Genomic DNA, 27,439 nt, shown 5'->3' with positions numbered 1-27,439 from the left:
TGTTACTTGATTTTTGTTTTCCAAACCTATGTTAAAGTTAGAAACAAGACAGATAAAATTAATCCTTCAAAAAGAGAAATTTTAGGGTTTTTTTTGGTTAAAATCCTTTTTATAAAAACAAGCCCATTATAAATTAAAACAATAATGGGTTAGTGATGATAAATTTTGACTATATTGTAATTGAAAACAATATGATCATACCAGCCTTTTTGTTTTAGCTTTTTTTGAGAAAAATTTAAGACTGAAGAGTAGTACAAGAATAAAAAAGGACTCTCCTGGGTGCCTGGGTGGCTCAGTGGGTTCAAGCCTCTGCCTTTGGCTCAGGTCATGATCTCAGGGTCCTGGGATTGAGTCCTGCATCGGGCTCTCTGCTCCGCAGGGAGCCTGCTTCCTCCTCTCTCTCTGCCTGCCTCTCTGCCTACTTGTGATTTCTCTCTGTCAAATAAATAAAATATTAAAAAAAAAAAAAGGACTCTCCTGTGTCTTCTGTTGTTTAAGAGTGCTAAAATTTTGTCAAGTTTATGTAATCATCTTAAAAATAAAAGAATGGAAACATAGAAAGAGTTGATGTCCTATTTGGCACCTGCTATCCCCCCCCTAGGCAATCACTGTCATGAGTTTGGGGGTCTGTCCTTAAAATCTTTTTAAAATATTTTATTTATTTATTTATTTGAAGTGGGGAGGGGCAGAGAGAGAGGGAAAGAATCTTCAGCAGACTCTGTACCGAGTGTGGAGCCTGACATAGAGCTCAATCTCAGAACCCTGAGATCATGACCTGAGTCAAATCAAGAGTCAGACACTTAAGTGGCTGAGCCACCCATGTGCCCTTGTCCTTCTAAACTTAAAAAAAAAAAAAAAATTTATATACATCTCCATATACATCTATAATCTATATATGTATAAATATATTTTTTAAGACTTTATTTTTAGGTAATCTCTATACCCATTGTGGAACTTGAACTTAGAGCCCTGAGATTGGGAGTTGCATGCTCCACTGACTGAGCCAGCCAGGCACCCCTACAACCAATATTTGGTAGAGATACCAATAAGGAACAAAATAATAATGATCATAATAACAGTTTACATTTATTGAGTGTGTACTATGTTCCAGGCAATGATTCTAAGAACTCTCTATGTGTTATCTCATTTAACCCTTGTGATAATCATAGAGGGTTCTCTTTATTGTTCTCTAATTTATAGATAAGCACTTTGAGCCATGGAGAAATTGAGGAACTTAGCCTTGGTCAATAGATTGGAAGTGATACAGCCTAGATTCAAACCTAGCCAGTGTGGCAGACTTTGGTGCTTTTACTTTTTCACTTTATTATTATTTTTTTATGTTTAAGCAATCTCTATACCACCATGAGGCTTGAACTTACAACCCTGAGATCAAGTGTTGTATACTATACTTACTGAGCAGCCAGTCACCCCTGGTGCTTTTACTTTTAACTTATGCAGTACAACTCCTCTAGTAATGTTTTTTGGTGTTTCTTAAACGCTAAAACTTGTTTTGAAAATTAGAAAATTTTATTAGTTGTTGAATTGCATGTGTTAACTTTTTTAAGGTATAAAGTTTATAATTTTTTTATTTTTTTTTTATTTTATTTTTTTTTTTAAGAATTTTTTTTTTAAAGATTTTATTTATTTATTTGTCAGAGAGAGAGAGAGAGTGAGCACAGGCAGACAGAGTGGCAGAGGGAGAAGCAGGCTCCCTGCAGAGCAAGGAGCCCGATGTGGGACTCGATCCCAGGACGCTGGGATCATGACCTGAGCCGAAGGCAGCCGCTTAACCAACTGAGCCACCCAGGCGTCCCTAAAGTTTATAATTTGACATCATCTGAATATAACACATTTTAGTTATCTCTTCCCTATTGATGAATGTTGAGGTTTCTCCCTGTTATGTAATGAAAATTCTTCAACATGTGTCCTTGTACACAGTGGCATGTGGTATATTTGCATTCATTAGGATTAACACCTTTATCATATGCTAACATTCATCATATGCTAACTTTTTATATGTACTTACATCTCCTGGAGGCTCAGTTCTTTTCTTGATATTTTCTAATATATTATGTTCGTGTGTCAGAACCACATTTGGTTATTCTAGCACTATAATTTTTTTTCAAAGATTTTATTTATTTATTTGATAGAGATCACAAGTAGGCAGAGAGGCAAGCAGAGAGAGAGGGGGAAGCAGGTTCCCTGCCAAGCAGAGAGCCCGATTCCAGGCTCGATCCCAAGACCCTGAGATCATGACCTGAACTGAAGACAGAGGCTTTAACCCACTGAGCCACCCAGGTGCCCCTATTCTAGCACTGTAATTTTTAATATATGGTAAGCCAGGACCTTTCTCAGTTTCCAGTTTTTTTTTCAGAGATCTATCTTCCTCTCCCCCTTAATTTTTTTTCCTTTTTTTTTTTTCAATTCCTATGTATTTACTTTTACAGATAATTTTAAACACTTTATCAAGTTTTAGAAAAGTCCAGGGTGATTTTGGTTGATATTGAATTAATTTTATATGTTAATTAACCACCCAAAATATGGATTCTTCCAAATAAGAGCATTGCATAAGCTCTCCATTTATTAAAAGAATCTCTTTTGTTCTGCAGTAGAATTTTATGTATTTATTAATAAAATTTTTGCACTTGTTCAGTTTATTATTAGATATTTCATATTTGTTACAACTCTATAAATATTTTCCTGTTATGTATTATATAATTCCTGGTTATTGTAGTTATTTAAAGATATTTTTGACTTTTTTGGTCTTGTAACTGTTCTTAATAGAATTTAGTCACATTTATAGTGATGTATATTTATAAAAGATATTTAAGACTGGTTGGTAATTTAGGCTTCTCTTGGGTTTTCCTTTAAAATTGAGAATAGGGAACTAATCTTGAGTTAACAAAGAATATTTTCTGGATGGGGGTGCCTAGGTGGCTTAGTTTGTTAAGTATCTGACTCTTGATTTTGGCTCAGGTCATGACCTGATCTTGGGATTGTTGGATTGAGCCCCACCTCAGGCTCTGTGCTGAGCAGGGAGTCTGTTTAAGATTCTCTCTTTCCTTTTGCCCTTCTCACTCTCCCTCTCATGTGCTGTCTCACTCTTTTTCCAAAAAAAAAAAAAATAATTTTATATATATATATATATATATATATATATATATATATATATATTTCTGGGTATGCTGATTGTAAAATCAGAAGGTACACTGACATCAGTTCCATAAATAGCAAATATGAATGCAACTTATTTAAGCCTATTGGTTTATATTTTAATTTTTTTTAAGATTTTATTTATTTATTTGAGAGAGGAGAGAGACCAAGCAGGGGGGAGGGTGAGAGGGAGAAGTAGGATCCCCGCTGAGCAGGGAGCCCCATGTGGGGCTCAATCCCAGGACCCTGGGATCATGACCTGAGGCGAAGGCAGATGCTTAACTGACTGAGCCACCCAGGTGCTCTGATTTGTATTATTAAAGAATACTCTTGTTTCTTTAAAGTTAAGTACTATAAATGATTCTTTAAAGCCTGTTGTGGAAATAATATACCTAGTCCAACTTACTGGGGGCTCGGGGATGAGTTAATGTAACCATCCAATGCAGAGTCTGATTTAGAGTTAAAATCAAATTGAATTGCAAAAAAGTTATAGTCACAGGTAGCGTGATCAATTCCTTAGATAATACAACTTCCAAACCTCTCATTATCCAGGTTACCCTCATTTTTGCTTTCACTTATATATACCTTTCTTTTAAGGAAGAACAAAATTTGAAATTTTGCCCAAATTCTGAGTCATAGTTTGTATAGCACTGAATGATAATAGCTTTGGCATTTGATATTATAAAGTCACTTTCATTGCAAATATGTTCTTTATTCTGGGTCAGGATGAGGTAAAAGGGCAAGAATAAGATTCTTATGTAGAGTCTTGAGTTTTGAAGTGTCCAGATGAATGTGTATGTGCCTGCTGCAATGTGCTGGTGCTCAGCACGCTCCCAGAAGTCCTTACTGACGGTCTCTGAGAGTGCAGTGCTAGCACTAGGATGATTTGTTGAGGATTGGTTCTGCTTTAGTAACTTTCTTCCCTTTGTCTAGTTCTGCCAAGATTGCAACTTCTATTTCTGTTTTGAAAACTTTGTCCAGAAGGGTTTGCAGCCATCTTCCTATTTTCTGTTTCAGCTGTGTTCAGGGCAGTTGGGGAGCATAGTCATGAGAATGTGGGACCACCCCACAGCTGGATCATGACTCTCCAAAGGGGATGTGACTACTTAGAGCTAGATACTTTTGAGTTTCGATTTTTATTTATTCTGTAATCAACTACCTCACTGTGACAACAATTTCTAGAATACTGTATAATACTTATTTTTTTGTTCAATTGCATTATTGATAAAAGTGGTAAAAATGGGCACTTGTATTTGACTCTAGGAACCAGTGCTGCCAGTGTTTTTCTTCTGTTTTGTGATATGAAATTTTTAATAATTTAAAAAGGAAACCTTTATTCTTGCCTTATTATTTGATTTTTATTAGGAATGGATATTGTATTTTATCAGCTATTTTTTTAACATCTCACAATATAACATGGATTTTGTTAATGATAATAGATTTGCTCTGTTGTTCCATCATTCTATTCCTCAAATAAACCCATTCAGCATGTCACATCTTAACCTTTTAATATACTGTTCCACTTTGCTTGCTAATATTTTAGTTGTGGACTTTTACAACTACCTTTATAGGGCAGCATTACAATTGTATTTTTTGTGCTTTGTTGAGTTTTGATATTACTTTATTGGCTACTTAAGAAGAGCAAAGACTAGGGGCGCCTGGGTGGCTCAGTGGGTTAAAGAAGAGCAAAGACTCTTTCCTCAATGCCCTGAGACATTTACGTAGTTTTAAAAATTGTCTGTTTCCTGAAGGCATAAAAAGATTTCTTTCCTCAAACATCCACAGCTTGATTTTTGTTTTTAGTTTGTTTAAACCTCATTACTGATTTATTTCACTAGTATCCTAGCCATGTTATTCTGGCTCTTTAATTCACTGTAAATTACTAGCCAGTTGGTTTTCTTCAAATGCAGCCTTCATTAAGGACTTATGAAATACCAGACACTGTGCTAGGTGCATTGTGGAATTTTCATCTTCCATATTATCAGTTTTGTCTCATTGTAGATTATAGAACTAAAAGGGAAGTCATTGACTCATTAAATTTTTTTCTCACATTCTAAACTCATGTTCTTTTTCTTACAATTTTATATGAACATTTTTATGTTTTCTAGTTGTTCTTACTCATTTCGTTTTTTTTTTTTTAAGATTTTATTTATTTTATTTGACAGAGAGAGAGAGATCACAAGCAGGCAGAGAGGCAGGCAGAGAGAGTGAGAGAGGGAAGCAGGCTCCCTGCCAAGCAGAGAGCCCGATGTGGGACTCGATCCCAGGACCCTGAGATCATGACCTGAGCCGAAGGCAGCGGCTTAAACCACTGAGCCACCCAGGCGCCCCACTCATTTCGTTTAAATACTCTTGACTTTCTTTCCTGAATTTCCCTGAATTCACAATTTGATGAATCTGGAATGGCATCTTATAATTTTTTTTGATCCATCAAAGTCATTCTTGATGTATATTTGTTTGTATATTTCTTGTATATTTGTGCACTGTTGATTCTTCTTTTGGCAACATATCCAAGTTCATTTTGGTGAAGTACTTCCTGCCATTGCTCATTTTCTTTTTAAAAATAATTTATTGAGTCAGAATTCACATAACACATAATTAACCATTTTAAAGTGAATCATTATTTGTACTTAGTGCATTCACAGTATTGTGCAACCACCATCTCTGTCCAGTTCCAAAATATTTTCAATTATTCTAAAGTAAAACCCCTCCTACATTAAGCATTAAGCAATTTCTCCCTATTTTCCCACTAGCTCCTGACCTACAACTACTAACTTTTTTTTTTTGTCTCTATTCATTTGCCAGTTCTGAACATTTCATATAAATAAAATCATACAGTGTGTGTGACCTGGCTTCTTCTGGCTTCTTCACTTAGCATATTTACAAGGTTCAGTCATGTTATAGCATATATTAGTACTTCGTTCCTTTTTATGGCTGAATAATATTCCATTGTATAAATAACAGAACATTTTGTTTATTCATCTATTGATGAATTTGATGATGGTGACATTTGGGTTGTTTTTTACTTTTCCGTTATTATAAGTAATACTGTTATTGAATGTTCCTGTACATGTTTTCCTCTGTACATATATTTTCAGTTCTCTTGAGTTTAGCCATAGGACTGGAATTGATGGGTTACATGGTAACTTTTACGTTTAACTTTTTGGGCAACAGGTAAACTTCCATTTCTGTCTTTCCATTCATATTTATAATACTGAGTATCTTGTTTTATCTTTTTCTTTCCTTGATTAGGTTAGCTGATCACCCCCCCCCCCACTAAGAATCAGCTCCGAAATTTAGATATGAATCCTATTGTTTTTTGTCTGTCTTATTCATCAGTTACTGCTATATCTATTACTTACTTTTTAAGCTTATTTTTTTCTAATACTGAATTGAATTATTCATTGAAGTCTTAGAAATGAAGTATTTTAAGTCTTTGTAGATTGCTTTTGGTCAACTTTGGCTACATTTTGTTGATAAATAATGTTTTTTATATACTTTTCTAGAAATTGTGAAATCCTTTTTTTTCTTCCCCTTTTTGTTTAAAAATTGTAGAAGAGCATTTCTAAAAATTTGGCTTTTTCTTTGTTTTGGTTTCCTTTATTTAAAAATGGAGTTTTTGGGCGCCTGGGTGGCTCAGTGGGTTAAAGCCTCTGCCTTCGGCTCAGGTCATGATCCCAGGGTCCTGGGATCGAGGCCCACGTTGGGCTCTCTGCTCGGCAGGGAGCCTGCTTCCCTTCCTCCCTCTCTCCCTGCCTCTGCCTACTTGTAATCTCTGTCTGTCAAATAAATAAATAAAAATCTTAAAAAAAAATAAAAATAAAAATGGAGTTTTAAGATTTGCTTTGGTAACAAATGCACATATATGAAATTCAGAAGGTCATGCAGTGTAAAGTAAGTATCTTTCCTATTGGATATCCAGAAGATATCCAAATGATCAATAAATATAAAATGTTCAGATTTATTAGTAATTGGGAAAATTGAAATTAGTGCAACATCATATGCCTTTACAGCTATCAAACTTGCAAAATTAAAAAGAACAAAAATTACGTATGGGTTGCAGGAAGGGAGGTAAATAAGGTACTTTAATATCCTCTGCACAATGTGGTGTTTTTGTTTTTGTCTTTTTTTAAACAATGTGGGGGCTTGAACTCACAACCCTGAGATCAAGAGTTGAGCTGTTATCAAGAGTTGGACGCTTAACTAACGGAGCCACCCAGGTTCCCCTCCCCTGCACAATGTTGAATAATTACTAAATAAGGTGGGAAGAGGCTTAGGTTTTGTTTTCCCCTTCCCAAGTACATACTTTCTGAGTATCTAATGAAGATAATTAAGCATAGTAATGATAATCTTGAGAAGGGAAGTGTCATCAGATTTTATATTTAGAATTTAGTAGGGCATATTGACAAATAGGAAACTCCTTTTAATTAGTCTAGGATCACTATCACTTGAGCTCTTTCTTGAAGATTACCTGTATCATGACAATAAAATGCCCTTCAGTATTTGAGGATTTTTTTTTAGTACGAACTGTTATGACTTCCATTCTGCAGACTTAGTCCCCACCTCCCTTGCAGTAATTTATGATGAAAATCTCAAATATGGGACACCTGGGTGGCTCAGTGGGTTAAAGCCTCTGCCTTTGGCTCAGGTCATGATCCCAGGGTCCTGGGATTGGCCCCGCATTGGGCTCTGCTCAGCAGGAGGCCTGTCCCCGCGGTGGCCCCCCCCCCCCGCCGCTTTCTCTACCTGCCTCTCTGCCTACTTATGATCTCTGTCAAATAAACAAATAAAATCTTTAAAAAAGAAAAAAAAATTATTCCCTGCCCTTTAAAAAAAAATCTCAAATATATGGCCAAGTTGAAAGATTTTTAAATGAATCCATATATACTCACCACTGAGATTCTGCCATTAGTCTTTTAATATTTTTGTTTTACCACATACCTATTCATATATATGGATATGTATAAAAATATATTACACATCAATGCATCTTATTTTTTGACCCATTACAAAATAAATTATAGTTATCAGTATACTTCTCCCCAAATATACTTCTGTTTGCATATCAAATCGAGTTCAGTATTTACTGAGGTAAAAGCCACATACAGTGAAATGTAAATATCTTAAATGTGTGTTTATTGAGTTTTGATAAATGCATATGCCTGGGTAATTCAATATTATCATCACCCTAGGAAGTTCCTTCATGTTCCTTCCCAGTTCATTCACGCTCTCACCTTCTAGGGGAAACCATATTGTTATTTAAGTCTTTTTATGGACTTGTGTTTTCTTCTTGGCAAACCCCTAGGAAAAAAATGGTTGGGTCATTGAGTATAGATTAGTTTTAGTTTTATAAGAAAACTATTAGTTTAGTTTTATAAGAAACTACCAGTGCTTGTTTCCATTCAGAGCCCTGCAAATAATTTGTGAGAGTTGTGGTTGCTCTACATTCTTGCGAACATTTGGTGTTGTCAGTCTTTTTTTTTCTTAATTCTTGTTTTTTTTTTTAATTTATTTGACAGAGATCACAAGTAGGCAGAGAGGCAGGCAGAGAGAGAGAGGGGGAAGCAGGCTCCCTCCCGATGCGGGGCTCGATCCCAGGAACCTGAGATCATGACCTGAGCTGAAGGCAGGGGCTTTAACCCACTGAGCCACCCAGGCGCCCCTCTATTTGTGTTTTTAATGTGCATTTTCTGGTGAATAATGATGTCAAGAACTTTTCTTGTACTTATTGGCCGTTCATTTATCTTCAGTGAAGTTGTGTTCAGTCTTCTGACCATTTTGAAAGTTAAATTGTCTTTTTATTACTGAGTTATAGGAATTCTTTATGTACCTTGGATGCCAGTCCTTTGTGAGATACATGTTTTGTGACTATTTCATCCCATAGGACTTAGTTGTTAAGTATTTTTTTTTAAAGTTCCATTAGCCACTTCATAGTACATCATTAGTTTTTGATGTAGTGTTCAATGATTCAGTAGAGTACTTTTTTAAAAAACAAATTCTTACGTTGTATTTACTATGTGTTGGAATACAGCAGTAAACAAAATATACAAAAACATTTCTGCCCTTTTGGAGTCACTGTGGTTCCTCCATATAGCCATGGAGACTAGCAGAAAGGTTCCTTCAGTGATCCAAGAGATGATGGCTTGGGGTACGGTTTTAGCAGCGAAGGGGGTGAGAACTGTTTGGATTCTGGATGTATTTGAAAGTAGCACTGACTAATTTGGAGTGTAAGAAGGAGGAATTAGTGGTGACTCTCAAGGTTTTTGGCCAAAGGAGCTAGAAGGACAGAGTCGCCATTTATTGACATGAAGAGGTCTACAGGAAAAACAGGTTTGGGTGGTCATTGGTGGATTAGGAATTCAGTTTTGAGTATGTTGAGATGCCTATTAGATATCTATATGGCAAAGTCAAGTGGGCAATTGTATATGTGAGTATGGAATTCAGGGGGGAGGTCTGGGTTGAAGATAGGAATTTGGGGGTGATCAGCATGTAAAACCCACTGTTATACTGACAGTGGGACCAGAATCTGAAGGGAAGAGGTATGCAAATCACTAATTTTATAATAAACTTTATGTGGGGTTAATTTTAGGTTTACACAAAAGTTGCAAAAATTATGCAGAGTTCCCATATGTGTCCTTCACCCATTTTTCCTTAAAATTAGCATCTTATAACTATAGTACACTTATGAAAGCTAAAATACTAACATTGGTACATTCCTGTTAATTGAAGTTCAGACTTTGTTTCACCAGTTTGAAATCGCTAATTGTAAATGTAAGGTGGAGGTTCAGAAACATTTTGTACATCACCTAGATAAGTTTTTGACTGCTTTTTCATCTCCCTTTGTAGAACTAATGGCTGAAGAGTAAACCAACATGGCAACTATGGTTCCACCAGTGAAACTGAAGTGGCTTGAACACCTCAACAGCTCCTGGATTACAGAGGATAGTGAATCTATTGCTACAAGAGAGGGAGTTGCTGTTCTGTATTCTAAACTGGTCAGCAATAAAGAAGTAGTACCTTTGCCCCAACAAGTTTTGTGCCTCAAAGGACCACAGTTGCCAGACTTTGAACGTGAGTCTCTTTCAAGTGATGAGCAGGACCACTATTTGGATGCCCTTCTTAGCAGCCAGCTAGCACTAGCGAAGATGGTATGTTCAGATTCCCCATTTGCTGGGGCACTTCGGAAACGACTCCTTGTACTCCAGCGTGTCTTTTATGCACTTTCTAATAAATACCATGACAAAGGCAAAGTGAAACAGCAGCAGCATTCCCCAGAGAGCAGCTCTGGTTCAGCAGATGTCCATTCTGTTAGTGAACGTCCCCGGTCAAGCACTGATGCACTTATAGAAATGGGTGTTCGAACTGGTCTAAGCTTATTATTTGCACTTCTGAGACAAAGCTGGATGATGCCTGTGTCAGGACCTGGTCTTAGTCTTTGCAACGACGTTATTCATACTGCAATTGAAGTTGTCAGCTCTTTGCCACCATTATCTTTAGCAAATGAAAGCAAGATTCCTCCGATGGGTTTGGACTGTTTATCACAAGTGACAACATTTCTTAAAGGAGTAACTATTCCCAATTCTGGTGCAGACACTTTAGGTCGCAGATTAGCTTCTGAGCTGCTACTTGGTTTAGCAGCTCAACGAGGCTCTTTGCGGTATCTTCTTGAATGGATAGAAATGGCTTTGGGAGCTTCAGCAGTTGTAAATTCCATGGAGAAAAGCAAACTACTATCAAGCCAGGAAGGAATGATCAGCTTTGACTGCTTTATGACTATATTAATGCAGATGAGGCGTTCTTTGGTATGTACTATAAATTTGTCTTTAACTTAATCTGTAATAAACCATCTCATTCCTCTATTGACTTCTTTTATTTACTGCTCCCCAGTACCAGGAGTTGGGAAGGAAGAGAGGTAACTTTTGTTGTGTGCCTGCTACCAACCAGGTGCTTTATATGCCCTGTCTGATTCAATTATCATGTTAATATGTGAGGTCAATATTATTTATCCTTATCTTAAGGGTAAAGAAACTGTGGTAGTTATCCTAAATTTACACATCTATTTGGCAAAAGAACTGGAAGTAAAACATACACTAATTAAGCACTTATGGGGCAGATGGCTGTGTTAACTAAAACTAATTCTTACAACCCCAAGTCTGTATGCAAAGCCCATGTTTTTTCTGACTACTGTATGTGACTTTTACTGTATTTGTGTTAAGCTGATTTTTCCCGTAAAGGCCTACTTTGAATTTATAAACTATAGTAAGGAAGTAGTAAAATATAAGTTTATATTGTTGGATTTCTAGTTTTCTTTCCATTTACCTCTTTCATTCTGGGACAAACACACCTAGTCAGAAGGGGCCTCCCTCCATAGCCTCTGTGGTTATACCCTATAATACAGCTCTTTATTGTGATGACGGTACCCCAGAAAACTAGATTGCTTTCCACAGAATTCTGGATCTATTCTGGGGAAGAAGCTTGGATATTTGATTTAGTTTAGCTCTCTTAAAGTCATCACAGGCCTATATTAGATTGAATTTAATTAAATCTCAGATTGGCTTTAGGGGAAAGGAATGGTTATTAATTGAAATTTATGTTTATTATTCCTCTTACACAGTAAACGATAGAGTCTAATACTCTTGGTCTCCAGAACCCACTTTTTTTTTTTTTTTAAGATTTTATTTATTTATTTGACAGAGATCACAAGCAGACAGAGAGGCAGGCAGAAAGGAGGAAGCAGGCTCCCTGCTGAGCAGAGAGCCCGATGCGGGGCTCGATGCCAGGACCCTGAGATCATGACCTGAGCCAAAGGCAGAGGCTTTAACCCACTGAGCCACCCAGGCGCCCGAACCCACATTTTTTATACATTACAGTGTTGTCTGAGAATTCAGAAAATAGGTATATCCTCTCCCAGTACTCTGGACTCCAACCCTGCCTTAAGTTTCTCTACCCTGAACAACTGGGACAAAGCTTACCCCAAGCTGAAAGTTAAAGGGAAAGACACATAACCATCAACTGAGTACCTGATGTAAGGCCTAACAAAAATGAGTTCGATCCTTTATTTTTATTTACTTGTGTGATTCTTTTTTTTTTTTTTTTTTAAAGATTTTATTTATTTATTTGACAGACAGAGATCACAAGTAGGCAGAGAGGCAAGCTGAGAGAGGGGGGAGGCAGGCTCCCCGCTGAGCGGAGAGCTCGATGCGGGGCTCGATCCCAGGACCCTGGGATCATGACCTGAGCCGAAGGCAGAGGCTTTAACCCACTGAGCCACCCAGGCGCCCCTACTTGTGTGATTCTTAACCTTCACTAATGATACACATGCAGTAATGGTGTTTGAATGGGAGTGCACAAAATACTCATTAACATATTTAAATAAAGAGAGGGAAATATTGTCAGTGTATATCTCTGAATTCTGAAAAAATAAACAATGATAAAAACACCATTGGCCTTTGATGTCAGCAGGTGTTTATTTAACACTGTGTGCCAGATACTGTTTGGTACTGAGTTTAAAAAGTAAATGAGAGGCGCCTGGGTTGCTCAGTAAGTTTAGTGTCTGCCTTCAGCTCAGGTCATGATGCCAGGCTTCTGGGATTGAGCCCCGCATCGCATTGGGCTTTCTGCCTAGCGGGGAGCCTGCTTCTCCCTCTCCCTCTGCTTGCCACTCCCCCTGGTTGTGCTCGCTCTAAGAAATATATAAAATCTTAAAAAAAAAAAAAAAAAAGAAACGGTAAATGAGCTTTGTAGTATCCATGTCTTCAGCCAGCTCACAGTTTAAAGAAAGACAGATACACAGACATTTCAAATGAATGATAATGGGCTATAGTAGAGATCTGCAGTAGGAGGAGGTGGTGAGACACAGGAAGAGAACTGGAGGGAAGGGGCAGAAAATGTCTTGTGGAGGAATGATCCCTGAGCTTAGTTGAAAAGTAGAAAGAGTTTGCCTGCAAACAATGAAGTGTGTGAGTGTGGGGAGTTGAAGAAGTTTTTGGATGAGAGGACCAGAGTTCACAAGGTGACCAAGGTGTAGGAGAGCAACCCCCTGGATGGATGGATGGATGGGGTAGAATGGGATGAGGTGAAGGCAGGGCCTTGTATCTTGTACTGTGGGGTGTTGAGACTCGTTCTTGTAGGCAGCGGGGAGTCACTGAAGCAATTTTAAGTAGTGTAAAACCAGATAGCAAGAATATATGGAAATGTACTCCATCTAGTCTTACGTCCTTGTCAGAATATCTTAAAAAGACAAATGTGAAAAAAAATAAAAGGTTTAACATTATTTTTGATGGTGGGTGCTTAAGAGAGGGAGGTAGTTAAATGATGACCTATGAAACCATGAATTTATGTTATTTTAATTTCCACTTATTTTTAGACCATTGAAATTCCTATGTTAACAGTTTATAAAGTTATACATTTAATGTACTGTATTTTCCAAAATTTTGGGGTTTTTTTGTGCTTGCTTCGGCAGCACATATACAAAATTTTGTTTTTTAAAAATACCTAGGTATAGTATTATTTCCCTTTTGACATTAAGAATTCTGTGTATAGGGGCGCCTGGGTGGCTCAGTGGGTTAATGCCTCTGCCTTCGGCTCAGGTCATGATCTCAGGGTCCTGGGATCGAGCCCTGCATCGGGCTCTCTGCTCAGCGGGGAGCCTGCTTCCTCCTCTCTCTCTCTCTGCCTGCCTCTCTGCCTACTTGTGATCTCTCTCTCTGTCAAATAAATAAATAAAATCTTAAAAAAAAAAAAAGGAATTCTGTGTATAGATTGGGTTTTAGAGATATCTTTAATCCTTACTGACTATGGCGGCGTAGTCTTACCTTTAACTACATTATCCTCTAACTTTATCCTTGAAGGCTATGTTCCAGAACCCCCAGTAGAAACCTGAAAGTGCAGATAGTACCAAACCTTATATGTACTATGGTTTTTCCCATACATATATACCTCTGATAAAGTTTAATTTATAAAGTAGGCACAGTAAGAGATTAACAGTGACAATAAAATAGAGCAATTATACCAATATGCTGTAATAAAAGTTATGTAAATGTTGTTTCTCTTTCAAAATATCTTACTGTACTGCACTCACCCTTCTTGTGATGATGTGAAATGCTAAAATGCCGATGAGATGAAGATGAAGTGGGTGAATGAATTGGCATTATGACCTAGCATTAAGCTATTACTGACCTTCTGATTATATGTCAGAAAAAGGAGCACCTGCTTCTGGACTGCTATTGACCTTGGGTAGCTAAATCATACAAAGTGAAACTGGATTTGGGGGGTGGGGAGTACTATATTGACTGTATTGGGCAGAACAGAAGTGAGTGACGGTGTTCGAAGGATGTTTTATTGGTTTGGTATTTGTAAATTTAGCAAGAACTTATTGAAGATTTCTTGTATTTTCTTTCTCTGTACACGTGATGCAAATTAATAACCACTGCTACCAGTTTTATTTTCTTACTGTATATTAGAAACTGTGCTAAGCATGTTTTGTACCTAACTCTAATCTTCCCAATAGCCCTAAGTAATATCAGCATTATTCCTGTCTAAGAATAAGGAGACTTATCCTTCATTCACACATCCAGTGATACAGCCTGGATTTAGACCCATGTCTGTCTCTCACTCAAAACTTCATGTAGTTTTCAACATTTCCTTCCATACTGTAGAAAAGCATGAAAAAGGGGATTATGATGGCTCTGGTACCAGCTCCTAGGATGGCATAGCAGGCTGTTGTTCCACATCTACTTTTGATTTGGTGATCACTAGAGATGGCCTTTTAAATAATGGAGCCATAGATTACAATTGTTTTTCTCAGAAGTATTGCACAACTAGTTATGGAATTTGTAGAGTCTGTACCCCTGAGTATTTACTGGTATGGCAATACCTTGTATGTTCAGTACTAGTTAATTTTGAACACTTAGCTTCTGGTATGACTCCACACCTACACGTGGCTCTCTTTAATCTTACTACTCAAAAAGTGAGCCTCAGATGGCAGCACTGGCATATCCTGGGAGCTTGTTGGAAATGCAGAACCTTAGGCCCCATCTATATTTACTGAATTGGAATCTGTATTTTAATAGTCTCTAGATAATTTATGTCCACATTAAAATTTGAGAAACACAACTTTAAACAGATTAAAAAGAAAAATCGATTTGGCAGTAGCAGGTTAGTACCTGATAAACTAGCCATGAATTAAATAGCCAACATATACATTTGTTTCATTTCTTCAGAATCATGTTAATTAAAATAGTTTGAACTGATAAAATCATATAATCTTAGAGTTAGATGGGATCTTATAGGCATCTAGCCCAACCTCCCTTCCATAGTACAAGATAAACTTTTTATGGTATATCTGCCAGTTTATCATTTAGAATATAAATATTTTTACAGTATAGTATCCATTGAAAAAAGCCACTGATGACAATTTCATGATTACAGGATTGCTAAATCAGAGAAGGAACTTGACATTTGTGATCTAAAGATTTAAGGATTTAGGAATTTGAAGGAAGAGTGAGATCAAGTTCACTTTCTGCTTTGTCATTTGTCAATGACAGAATGATTTCTGGTCACAGCCGTTGGCCCCTATTCTGGAGAGTCCCAGAACAGTGCTATGATTCCTCATCTGTGATAGGAAAAAGATGCTTTGTTGCTAGAGTAGTCAGGTAGCTACATGAACTGAATTGTGGGCCTTCAGTTTTACTGAAACTAAGAAGGGAGGAATGGACTTTCTGCTGCTCTGGTCAAGGTCATCACTCAAGCTGGCTGTGTTCTACTTGCCTGTATCCTCAGGGACAGGTGGGCAAGGCAGCTCCAGGAGAGTGGAATATTTCCTGGGGGGCTCGTTTATTGGATATTGGCCACCCAAAGAACATGTAATTGGCAAAATTCTGCCTCCTTGTCTGTTTCTAGGCAAGCCCTATGTTGAATAAACAGTCATTGAGGGATTGACACTTAATTTACTGTTTCACTCAATAGCTCCATCTTTTGTAACACTTCTGTGTAAAAGTTGGTTTCATGACCTAATGTTAGGATTTGAGCTTAGCATGCATACTCACATATACAGTTCCTCAGATACTTCCGTGGAATATTTAAGTGATTTTAATATGTATGTTTCTCTCCTGAAACTGTAGGGTTCATCTGCTGATCGGAGTCAGTGGAGGGAACCAACCAGAACATCTGATGGCTTATGCTCACTCTATGAGGCAGCTTTATGTCTCTTTGAAGAGGTATGTAATAATCATGGCTTTTACGTTTAAAATTACTTTGTATTAAAATGCTATAGCATGAAAATAATTATTCAGTGTTTGAAAAGGATGCAGAAGTAAGTAGCATCAGTGGTTGCCCCTAAAAGTGGAGCTAGGGTATCTGGCATCAGGAATGGGAAGGAGACATACATTTCAGTGTATACCCTTTTATTCATTTTGAGCTTTGTATCATGTGTAGGTAACTTTAAAAAATTTTAAATAAAAACAGATACAGAAAAACAAATGTCAGGCTTAACGAATTGTTATAAAATAAATATCCTTTCTAATCTGTACCCAGGTAAAGAAATAAAACTACCAACCACTCTGAGTGGCTCTTTCATGTCCTGGTCTTAACCCCTGTCCTTCTCCCCTAAGCAACCATTATCCTGACTTTAAGAGTAATTACTTCCCTGCGTTTCTTTTATCATTGTGTCACCCAGTTGGGTATCTCTAGACACTATGGTGCAGTCTTGCCTGTTAAAAAAAAAAAAAAAAAAGATGTCTTTTTAATCTCTTAATCTGTAGGTTCCCTTCCATTTTTTTCTTTCCATCAGTGTTTTTGTTTAGAACCTGGGATTTTTGCTGATTGATTACTCATAACGCAGTTCACTATTTATTTTCTGCAAATTGGCAGGTGGATCCAGAGGCTTAACCTGAGGATTGATTGGTTTTAGGTTTGATCCCTTTGGCAAGACTATACATGGTGGTGTGATCTTTCATCAGTTTCCTTCTAGTTGTCTCTCTTATTGTGGTATTAGCAACTCTTTATGTTTAATGATTAATTCATAGGTGGTTGGTTGCAAAATGTTGATATTTTAATTGTATCACTCCTCTTTTGTTCATTGGAATGTTTTTATAAAGTTGATACCCTTATCAATTATTTGGTTACTCTGTTTCAGTTCATATAAGAAAGGCTGAATAAATGCTTGATTATGTCTATCCAATTTTTAAAAATTTGAACACTGATTTTATAAACTAGTGTTCAGTTTAATGAATTGGTCTGTCATCCTCCAAAGTGGACCAGTTGATTTCATTTGAAAATGTCATTATGAACCCATAGACTTAAACCTGTTTGAGTTTTAACCCATTAAATTATTATCTGTAGTAGAGCTCATATTATTTCATCTTTGGCCAATAGTCTTTTAAGGTAGTAGTTTCTTCAGGGTGGTTCCTAAGTTCTTTTTTTTTTTTTTTTTTTTTTTTTAAAGAGAGATTTATTTGAGAAAGAGAGTGCAAGCAGGGAGAAGTGCAGACAGAGAGGAGAGAAAACTCAAGCAGAATCCCTGCTGAGTGCAGAGCCCCAGATGGGGCTCAATCTCATGACCCTGAGATGATGACTTGACCCGAAACCAGGAGTTGGATGCTCAACCAACTGAGCCACCCAGGCGTCCCCTAAGTTCTTTTGATAGAGGCCTAATAATCTTTCATAGCTTTCTTGCTCTGTGACACATCAAATTATTCCAGACTCATCTGTCTGCATCTGCTTATATTTTGGAGTTATTGGAGGTACCTTGTCACCTAGTTTTGTTGTGAATGTTAAGTGTGGACTTGAAGTTTGGCCATGTAGTTGTTCTCTGTAGTGAGTCAGTGTGTTTAGAAAATGGCATTGCTGCTGCTGTTATCTTCCTGGATTTCTGCCCTGCCCCTGCTCCAGTTTTTAAACACATTTCTAAGCCCTATAAGTAATTTTTTTTCTATCTTGCTCATTTTGGGGGGAATGTGGAATGGAGGAGAGCTGGGATTTATCATATAAAACTTATTACGGTAATAGATCTTCAGATTAAAAAATTCTAACACTCTTGGCCCACTACCCTCCTTTTGTCTCCAGCAAAATTTCAGATCTTTTATTAGGGACTGGCAGTCTTCACTTACATGTATTTTGTGTGTTCTCATAACCATCCTTATGTTCACTGGAGAATGTTGAACACATATGTCATTCTGTTGTTTTGGATACTTTTAATGATTCTGACTAAAATTATTCTGTCCCCTTCCATTTAATGGGCTTTTGAAGATTGACTTTTGAAGGTTTTCCTTCTCCTGTTTTGGTTGAGCAAAAAAAACAAAAACAAAAACAAAAACACTATAAGACAGACAAAAGAATTGACAACAGCTGCAGTCAGAGTTAATATATATATATATTTTTAAGTACTCTCTTCACCCAGCATGGGGCTCTGACTCACGACCCTATCAGGGTCATATGCTCTACTGACTGAGCCAGCCAGGTGCTCCAGAGTTAATATTTTTATTACATAGAGTTCGTATAAGCCAGTTGAAAATCCATTAAGCCCTGCTAAGTAAATGGGCAAAAGTTAGTGGTAAACAAAGAAATAGAAAAACTTTAGTTCTGTTATAATAACAAAATGTCAAGTTAAAATAATGCATCCTCTTTGATCCCACTTAAGCCTTTGCAAAAAATTAAAAGCATAATACGTGTTATTGGTATGGATGCAGTGAGACTGGTACTCTCGTATAGGCGTATTCCTTGGTTAGGGCAATTGGAATGGCCACTCTGGGGCCTATCCTTTTGGCAGGGCTGTGGGGGGCGGCAGGTAGAGAAGTATGGTTTTTAAAAACGTATCATGAATAGCAACAGACTTTACCATTATATTCAACACAGATGGTAAATAAGCAATGATTTTTATTTTATGTGTACATAAAATGTACTGCTGGTGATATATAGTAGCACCGTTTTGGAAAGCAGTTTGCTAGAGTATGTTTCAAGAATTATAAGATTGTTGTTTGGGAATAGAGTAGCCTCATTTCTGAGCTTCTCTACTTAAGAAGTAATGAAAAAGGTAGTAACAACTATGTTCTTAAAAATGGCTTATGTAACGAAAAGACTCTAAATGTCTTGTTTAAAAGAAAAGGGTTAAATTAACTGGGGTTTTTACATAGATGGAAAATTATCAGTTCATTCATGAAGATAAGTTAGCTGTGGAAAATTTTGTCTGACTTTTGTTTCATCACTTTTATATATCCACTGTGTTAACTATGTTAAAGAATGTATACATGCAAAATTCTGGAATATAGGTAAAAAAGATAACATTCATTGTATTAAGGTTATAGGATTATCAATTTTTTTTTAAAGTAAGTTTTCAAAAGTTCAAGCCCCACAACCCTGAGATCAAGAGTTGCATGCTTTACTGACTGAGCCAGCTAGGTGCCCCTTCTACTTTGTTTTTTTAGGTGTTTTTTCTTTTTCCTGTAATGCTGTGTGTGCCATAATTACTAGTCAAAAAAAGTCTTGATTATGTGTCTCCTCCTCCTCATTTTTGCCACCTTTATTAGTATCTTTTGCAGGAGTCTTTAGTCCAGCCATCTGTTTTTAAAATTAGATGTATTCTTAAGTTATTTGAGCAGTTGAGAGTTTCAGAAATAAGGAAAATAAACAGTAATTTCAGACAACATTTATGAAATTGTCTCCACTAAGAATGTCTTGCCTATTTATTGCGTATTTTTAATTTTAATAGGTTTGCAGAATGGCGTCTGATTACTCAAGAACTTGTGCTAGCCCAGATAGCATTCAGACTGGTGATGCTCCCATTGTCTCAGAAACTTGTGAGGTTTATGTCTGGGGGAGCAACAGCAGCCATCAATTGGTGGAAGGCACACAGGAGAAAATATTACAGCCCAAACTGGCTCCCAGTTTCTCTGATGCTCAGACTGTGAGTCCTCTACATATCTTACAAATTGGTAGATGGTTTGCTCTAAGTAGTGTTAAGAGTTTTTTTTAAGCGAGTGAAGAGTCTCGTTTCTTTTCTTTCTTTCTTTTTTTTTTTTTTTTTTTAAGATTTTATTTATTTATTTGACAGACAGAAATCACAGGGAGGCAGAGAGGCAGTCAGAGGGTCGGGGCGGGGGAAGCAGGCTCCCTGCTGAGCAGAGAGTCCGACGCGATGCGGGGCTCCATCCCAGGACTCTGGGATCATGACCTGAGCCAAAGGCAGAGGCTTTAACCCACTGAGCCACCCAGGCACCCCAAGAGTCTCGTTTCTTATCTGTATTGTTTCTGTATACCATGCTATATCACCTTTTTCATTTTAATAGGAAAAAAACCATTTTTAGTTCATTTCCCTAGCATGGTTTCCAAGTTTCAAAAAATTAAATAGGAGCTGGATTTTTGAAAAGAATTATGAATGACGACAGATTTACCATTATATTCAATGCAAATGGAAAATAGGACTAAGTAAAAACTGGAATTTTTCTTTTGCCAGATTGGCATTTTATTTCTTATTATGATCACTTTTTTACATTTGTAGCTACCTTTTAGCCAAGCTAGAACTTTCTATTTTTTTATTAGTTTCACTAAAACTTAGGTGTTTTTTTTTTAAATGAATGTAAAATATATTTTATATGGTCCTTGCCATAATGGACTCGAAGGAATTTATAGGATAATTTTATTTCTTGCTCTTCATCCACCAATTATAAGATGAGGTAAAACATTTTACTTTGTTGTTTTATTGAATCATGACTGGGTAGATATCCTGAAGAGAGAAAATATGCAGTAATTTATGCTCAACAATAAAGTCAACATGAGAAAACCATTAATAGTTCTCATAATTTTCTGTTTAATTTCTCTGTAGAATAGTGCCATATTCTGGTTTTAAAGACTTTGAACCTCTTTGATAAAACTAGCGTTAAATATTATACTTTGAGTCTCACAGAAACATTTTATTTTACTGTTCTCTTTGCATATAGATTGAAGCTGGACAATACTGCACTTTTGTTATTTCTACGGATGGCTCTGTCAGAGCCTGCGGTAAAGGCAGCTATGGGAGACTGGGCCTTGGAGATTCTAATAATCAGTCCACTTTAAAAAAGTTAACGTTTGAACCTCACAGGTCAATTAAAAAGGTTTCATCTTCTAAAGGATCTGATGGTCACACCTTAGCTTTTACAACAGAAGGAGAAGTCTTCAGTTGGGGAGATGGTGACTATGGGAAACTGGGACATGGAAATAGTTCAACACAGAAATATCCCAAGCTTATTCAGGGCCCTCTCCAGGGAAAGGTATGTGCTTTCTTTTTGTATTTAAAAATAATTAGATGCGTTGCGCTGTAAGTGATGATATCTTTCAGATTTTGATGTATTCTTTCTAAAGTTACCCTCACCCGCAAATCCTTTTTATCCTTTGGATATTTGCTTTTGTGGTTTACAAAACACTTTCACATATATTACTTAATTTTAATTCTTATAATAACTTTGTTAAGGTAGTTATTACTCTCATTTCACATGAGGAAACTGAGAATCATCCATTCACAAGCACTTCCAGATATTCTTTCTGGACTATCTTGACAGTGTATCCAAATACACTATCCAGATACACAAGATATTTCAGTATCTTCCAAATGCCAGGCAGTGTTTGAGGCATTAGACACATAGTAGTGAATAAAACACAGATCCTTAGTATCATGGAACTTTTAATCTGTGGTTAGAGATGAGTAAGCACATAATTTCAAATAATAATAAAAAATTGAGTAATGTATTAGATATTAATTTGGGTGGGGTATGATATTAGATAATGGGGTCATAAAGTTGGAGGAGGTGTCATTTTAATAGAAACAAGGCATTTAGAGTGGTTAACTCACTTGCTGAAGGTCACAGAAATTAACACCATTAGAAACTGAACCTAGATCTCCTCTTCTAATTTCTATTTTACCTTTCTTTAAAGAAGTGAAGGTATTTTCCTGAACTTATAGTTATATGCAGTTATACAGGTTCCTCTATTTTAAGATTACATTCTTGCCACAAAAGTTTTTTTATATAAGACCTTTTCAAAGTTTAAATTTTTATATTATACCAGAATTGCAAGTGGGACACTTTTCCTTCATGGGAGGTTGTCTGACAAGATTGTCTATCAAATGAATTTCACTTTATTATAACTTGTAGTATTTGAACTTAGACATCAACCCCAAGCAGTGAGCTTTGGAATGTTTCACCTGACAACATCATGGGATACTTGATAAGATGCTGAATGTGGGGCTTTAAGGAAATTTTCAGGAAAATACTACTACTACTTTAAGCACCTTCTTTCTTCATTCCAATTCTTTAAACATTATATTCCTTTTAATGTCCTATTTTTTAATGGGAGCTTTGCTAATTAAATAAAACTTAGTATGAATATCATAAAGGAAAAAGGTTCCAAAAAGTAAACTAATAACTTTTAGATAAAAATTTTAGTAGTTTTTAGCATATTATCTAGAATGTATTAGGTATGCAGTGTTTTTTTTTTTAAAGATTTATTTGAGAGAGAGAGGGATGATGCATGAATGGGGGGAGGGGTAGGTGGAGAAGCAGACTCCTCTATCTGAGCAGGGAGCCTGATATGGGGCTTGATCCCAGGACCCTGAGATCATGACCTGAGCTGAAGGAGACACTTAACTGACTGAGCCACCCAGGTGCCACATGGTGCTCAGTATTTTTTATTGAATCTAAATTTTGAATTTTCTCAAGTGAGTTCTGATTTTTGGAGATTGAAAAGATGCAGAGTAATAGTATAGTTTTTTTTTTTTTTTCTGTTAAATCATTATTTTGATCAGTGGTAAAAGCTATGAGTCATCTCCCAATTATGTTGCTGTATACTGTTAATCCCCTGATTCTACTCATCAACTGTATAGCTAATTGAGGGGTAAAGAGCTACTGCTAAGAGTTTAATTAATGTAAGCTTATATACTGCTTAGATCTTCCTGGATTGGTTAATAGTAACTATGTTTTTGAGAGTCACCCCTATTACATAATGAGTTTTTCTTGATTAGCCAGGATTGTAGGTTTTATGTTAACCTTATATTTAAAATTTTTTCGTTGTTCCACGAGTGTTTAGCCCTGCCAGCTCTTTGAGTAAAGCCTTGATTGCTGATACAGTATTCTTATAAGTGATTAGATTGATGCTTTCAGGGCTCCTGCTAACCTTTGGAGTGCCTTTGTGTGAACTAAGGAAAGTTATCTTCTCTGGGTGGAAGCTAGATTTCATGGCTTGGCAAACAGAGCAGAGGCTGTATTTCAGCATTTTCATGACCCCAGGCACCTATCCTGGGCACACCCTCTACAACTGTACGTGGTAACTTCTGGATAAGTTGCAAATATCAGTGTCTCTGCAGTCTCTCTGTGTAAGATCAAATATGAACTACATGTTTTAGCATATACATGTTCTTCATCTTGGTGTGTTTTGTGTGCAATGCAGGTAGTTGTTTGTGTGTCTGCTGGGTACAGACATAGTGCTGCTGTCACAGAGGATGGTGAATTATACACATGGGGTGAAGGAGACTTTGGAAGATTAGGTAAGCTTTTTTAAAATTGAAGTTACTCTCAGAGAAAAATAGAAATGATGGTTACTGAGAAGCAGTGAGGCTAGATTTAATAGGCAAAGAACCCTGTTATTTATTTTGTTAGTTTTAGCCCAGAGGAACCCAGTTTTATATAGTGAATACCTGGATTCTAGTGCTGAAATTTAAGCTGTAATTAAATCTAGCAAGTATTTACTGAGTACCTATTATGAGCAGACACTTAAGGATTTCAGGGACAAGAAAGATACCATCATGATCCTAAAATGTGTGTGAAAACAAGTTGACATTAGCGTGATACTAGGTAGCATTAGACAAGTGCTGGGAGAGGAGCATGTATAGAATATGCTAATGATTCACTGAAGGGACTGTGGGTCTCAGTTTGAGAGCAGCCTAGTTGATTGGATGAGAAGATGGATACTGGAAATGATTCTGTCTTTCAAACTGTACTTTAAAAATACCTCATTTCTGTCATTAACTTAAAATGATTATTCTGCCAGTGATGTAATGGCCTAAAGAAAAAGCGTTAACAACATTATTCTTTGTTGTGTGTGTTTTATCCAAGGTCATGGAGACAGTAACAGCCGTAACATTCCAACATTAGTAAAAGACATTAGCAATGTCGGAGAGGTTTCTTGTGGCAGTTCACACACTATTGCTTTGTCTAAAGATGGGAGAACTGTATGGTCTTTTGGAGGTGGAGACAATGGTATGTAAAAAATTATTTATTGATAGTGTTGGGCTTGTTTTCTTGAGATTTAAAAAGATGTACTTTTCTGTTATATATGTTTATTATAGGAAAACTCTAACGATGAGTACAAATTTTAGAAATTTAAATGAACTGTTTCAACAAATGTTGCTATAGCCATTGTTAACTTACATAGATAGACCTCTAAATATATATGTATTTATATAAACATGTATGTATATTTCCACATAGATGCCTTTTTTGAAAACTAAAGCAGACATGTGTCTTAGATTTTTTTATAATCTGCTGGTCTTTGTCTGACATTTTTTAAAAAAATATCTTCCTATGGCTCTAAATTTTTCGAAGTAGCTCAGTGTATCCCTTTATTTGATCGTAATACAACTTAAAAAAAATCAGTTTACTATTGAGTACCTAGATGGTTTCCAAATATTTTTCTGTATCAAAAATTACACAATGAATGACTAAATCTTTGTCCACTTATTCACAGCTACCAGCAGTGTGAGATTGCTTATTTTCCCATGTCTTTCAATAACAAACATTTGGCATTAAATCTTAAAATTAAGAGTACTTAAAAATAATTTCAGTAGTGAAAATGGTATCATTTAATATTTCCTTGATTCTTAGTGAGGTTGAGTTTATATGTTGTTGGCCATTTGTTTTTCTTCTTTAGTGATTTGCTGAGTTTTCTATTTTAGTAACTCTTGGCTCTATTAAAAAGTTAAAAATAATTAGATACATACAAACTCCTTGTATTACAGCCTATTTATTACATCAGCAAACTTGAAGTTGGAAATATGACCGTTAAAAGTAGAGAAAGAAAGAAAATTTTCCATATCTCCCTTAAGGTGGTTTTAATTGCTTGAAATTAAGATTCAGTAGCCTGTGGGTTGTTTCTGTTTCTTTCTTGTAACAAAAACATTCATTTGTTCACATCCTTGCTGTCAGAAACAGAGTTTTGCACATCAGTTTAGTGATGGAAAGATGAGTGATATTTATCAATATGAATACTTAGGTAAAGCATAGAGGTTCTTTAAAACAAGTAAACTGTTTAACTTGAATGTGCTTTTTTTGGTAGGCAAACTTGGCCATGGAGATACTAACAGAGTGTATAAACCTAAAATTGTTGAAGCTTTACAAGGAATGTTCATTCGCAAAGTTTGTGCTGGGAGCCAGTCTTCACTTGCTTTAACATCAACAGGGCAGGTAGGAATAAGGGATGAGCATAAAAGGATTAAATTATTTCAGAGGAGTAGGTGACTAAAAAGTAATAATCATAATTAAGGTTTAAAGTTAAAAAATGCATTTTCTTGTGAAGATTTATTTATTTGAGAGAGAGAGACAGAAAGACAGACAGTCTTAAGCAGACTCCATGCTGAATGTAGAGGCCCATGTGGTGCTCCATCTCAGGACCCTGAGATGATGACCTGAGCTGAAACCAAGAGTCAGATGGTTAACCGACTGCGCTGCCCAGGCTTCCCTTAAAAAAGGTAACGTTTTAAAGGCAATCTACTGAAATGAAATATTTTCTCATGTTTGAAGAGGTAGAGTATTTGCAAAGGAGCCAGATTTTCTCACCTGGCCTGTGTGACCCAGATAAATCTGTCCTCAGCCCATTCTTTGTATTAAGAGGTTTTATAGAACCTTTTTAGCACTCAGGACCCCTTAAATTCTTTCCTAAAAATTATGGATGGTGGGAGAAAGTGTGAATAGATCTTGTTGAAACCAGTGATAGGAACTAAGAAGGCAAAAGGTGATCAAAAGAGAGGGTAAGGAGAAATTTCCATATGGAAAAATGATGTGAGAGGGATAGGTGTTTCTAAGAAAGGGTTAGTCAGGCTTAGGATAGTCAGAACTTTAATCTCTTTATAAACTTCTGAACTTCTGTTTGCATATTTTGATTTCTCTCTGTTTTTTTGTTAGTGATGGAGAGGGTCCAGGTATGGTAATAGACTAATAATAATTTTCTTCTTAAATCCATCAGCATCCACAGTGAAAAAGTGAGCTGACCACTCATTTTCTCACATATAGGAAACCATTATGTGCCAGGTAGTGGTATAAAAATGTTTTCTGACTAATTCACAAGGCTGATGAACAGCAAAGCTGAAATTAGCATATAGTGTAATTATTTTGGAGAGACTAGAATGCCTTGTGTCTTAAAAAATCAAACTCAAACTATTCATTACCCTGTATTTCATTACATTAGTCATTTGTTACCGTGCTGGATGCTGCCTTAAGACCTGGAACTTCTCTTTTACATCTTTTTCACTATGGGTTTTGTGGTAAGAATCTATGAATTGAAGCCAGAAGATGCTCACTTGTTTAATCTATAGCCAATAGGCAAATCGCAGACCTCCCTTGATCATCATGTGGTTCTTTTGTATGAGAGGGGTAATGATTTCTGCTTTGCTTACAAATGATTATGCAAGGTAATTACATGAATTTAAAGTTTCTATAAATTACCAAGTACTGTTGAACTGTTAGTTGCTAATAATGATAATACATTTATTATATTGAATTTCAAAGGAAATTGTGAGTTAGTTGCTATATAGAATAGTTGTATCATGAGTATGCTGAGTTATGTGAAATCAAATATACATACTTAGGAAGAAATAAAGTGAGGGAGAAATACGTTTAAATGACAAGGGTAGTTCTGTTTACCATTAAATTTGCTGAGCATGAGATGATCAACATCTGTTTTTCCCTCAGTCCTCTCAGGCCACTTCACTGCTGACTTCCCATCATATTAAGTGTAATTCTTATGTTGAAAAATACAGTACCTATATTTTATACAACAAGGTCCCTAAATACAAGCCAAGTATTTCTTCATCTGGTGTTCAACCAGAGGAACACTGCAAGAGCAAACTCTAGCAATAGGGGTCTTATTGAGTGACAGTACTGTATTGTACTTGATGAGTGATTTTGGAGATTTTGAATTACTTTATGTATTTTTTCACCTTACTTGTCTTTAGTTGTTAATCCCTCCTTACGTATACCTTTAGTGTGCTGGAATTTTCTTTCTATTCTTGTCTTAAGTAGTTCTCTAGCAACTGGTACAAGTATTT

The 27,439-nt window shown here is 36.3% G+C and overlaps 1 protein-coding gene and 1 pseudogene across 2 annotated transcripts in view; one reads left to right on the top strand and one right to left on the bottom strand.

Moving 5' to 3' along the window:
• HERC1 (HECT and RLD domain containing E3 ubiquitin protein ligase family member 1) overlaps window positions 1–27,439 on the top strand; it is a 192,813-nt gene that overhangs the window by 34,982 nt on the left and 130,392 nt on the right. Inside the window, exons 2-8 of the mRNA XM_080807823.1 lie at window positions 10,000–10,955; window positions 16,275–16,370; window positions 19,859–20,053; window positions 21,087–21,398; window positions 23,569–23,665; window positions 24,234–24,377; window positions 25,453–25,580. Coding sequence (XP_080663949.1) covers window positions 10,026–10,955; window positions 16,275–16,370; window positions 19,859–20,053; window positions 21,087–21,398; window positions 23,569–23,665; window positions 24,234–24,377; window positions 25,453–25,580 — 1,902 coding nt within the window. The 5' untranslated portion in view covers window positions 10,000–10,025. The remainder of the gene's footprint in view (window positions 1–9,999; window positions 10,956–16,274; window positions 16,371–19,858; window positions 20,054–21,086; window positions 21,399–23,568; window positions 23,666–24,233; window positions 24,378–25,452; window positions 25,581–27,439) is intronic.
• Window positions 3,865–4,150, bottom strand: LOC308346237 (SOSS complex subunit C-like; annotated as a pseudogene). The gene has a single exon. The product of its transcript is annotated as an SOSS complex subunit C-like (transcript).

Source organism: Martes martes (assembly GCF_963455335.1).
Source record: "Martes martes genome assembly, chromosome: 7".
In the NCBI taxonomy this organism is placed as follows: Eukaryota; Metazoa; Chordata; class Mammalia; order Carnivora; family Mustelidae; genus Martes; species Martes martes.
Note: the sequence above shows the minus strand (reverse complement) of the source record. Positions and strands in the feature narration are given on the sequence as shown.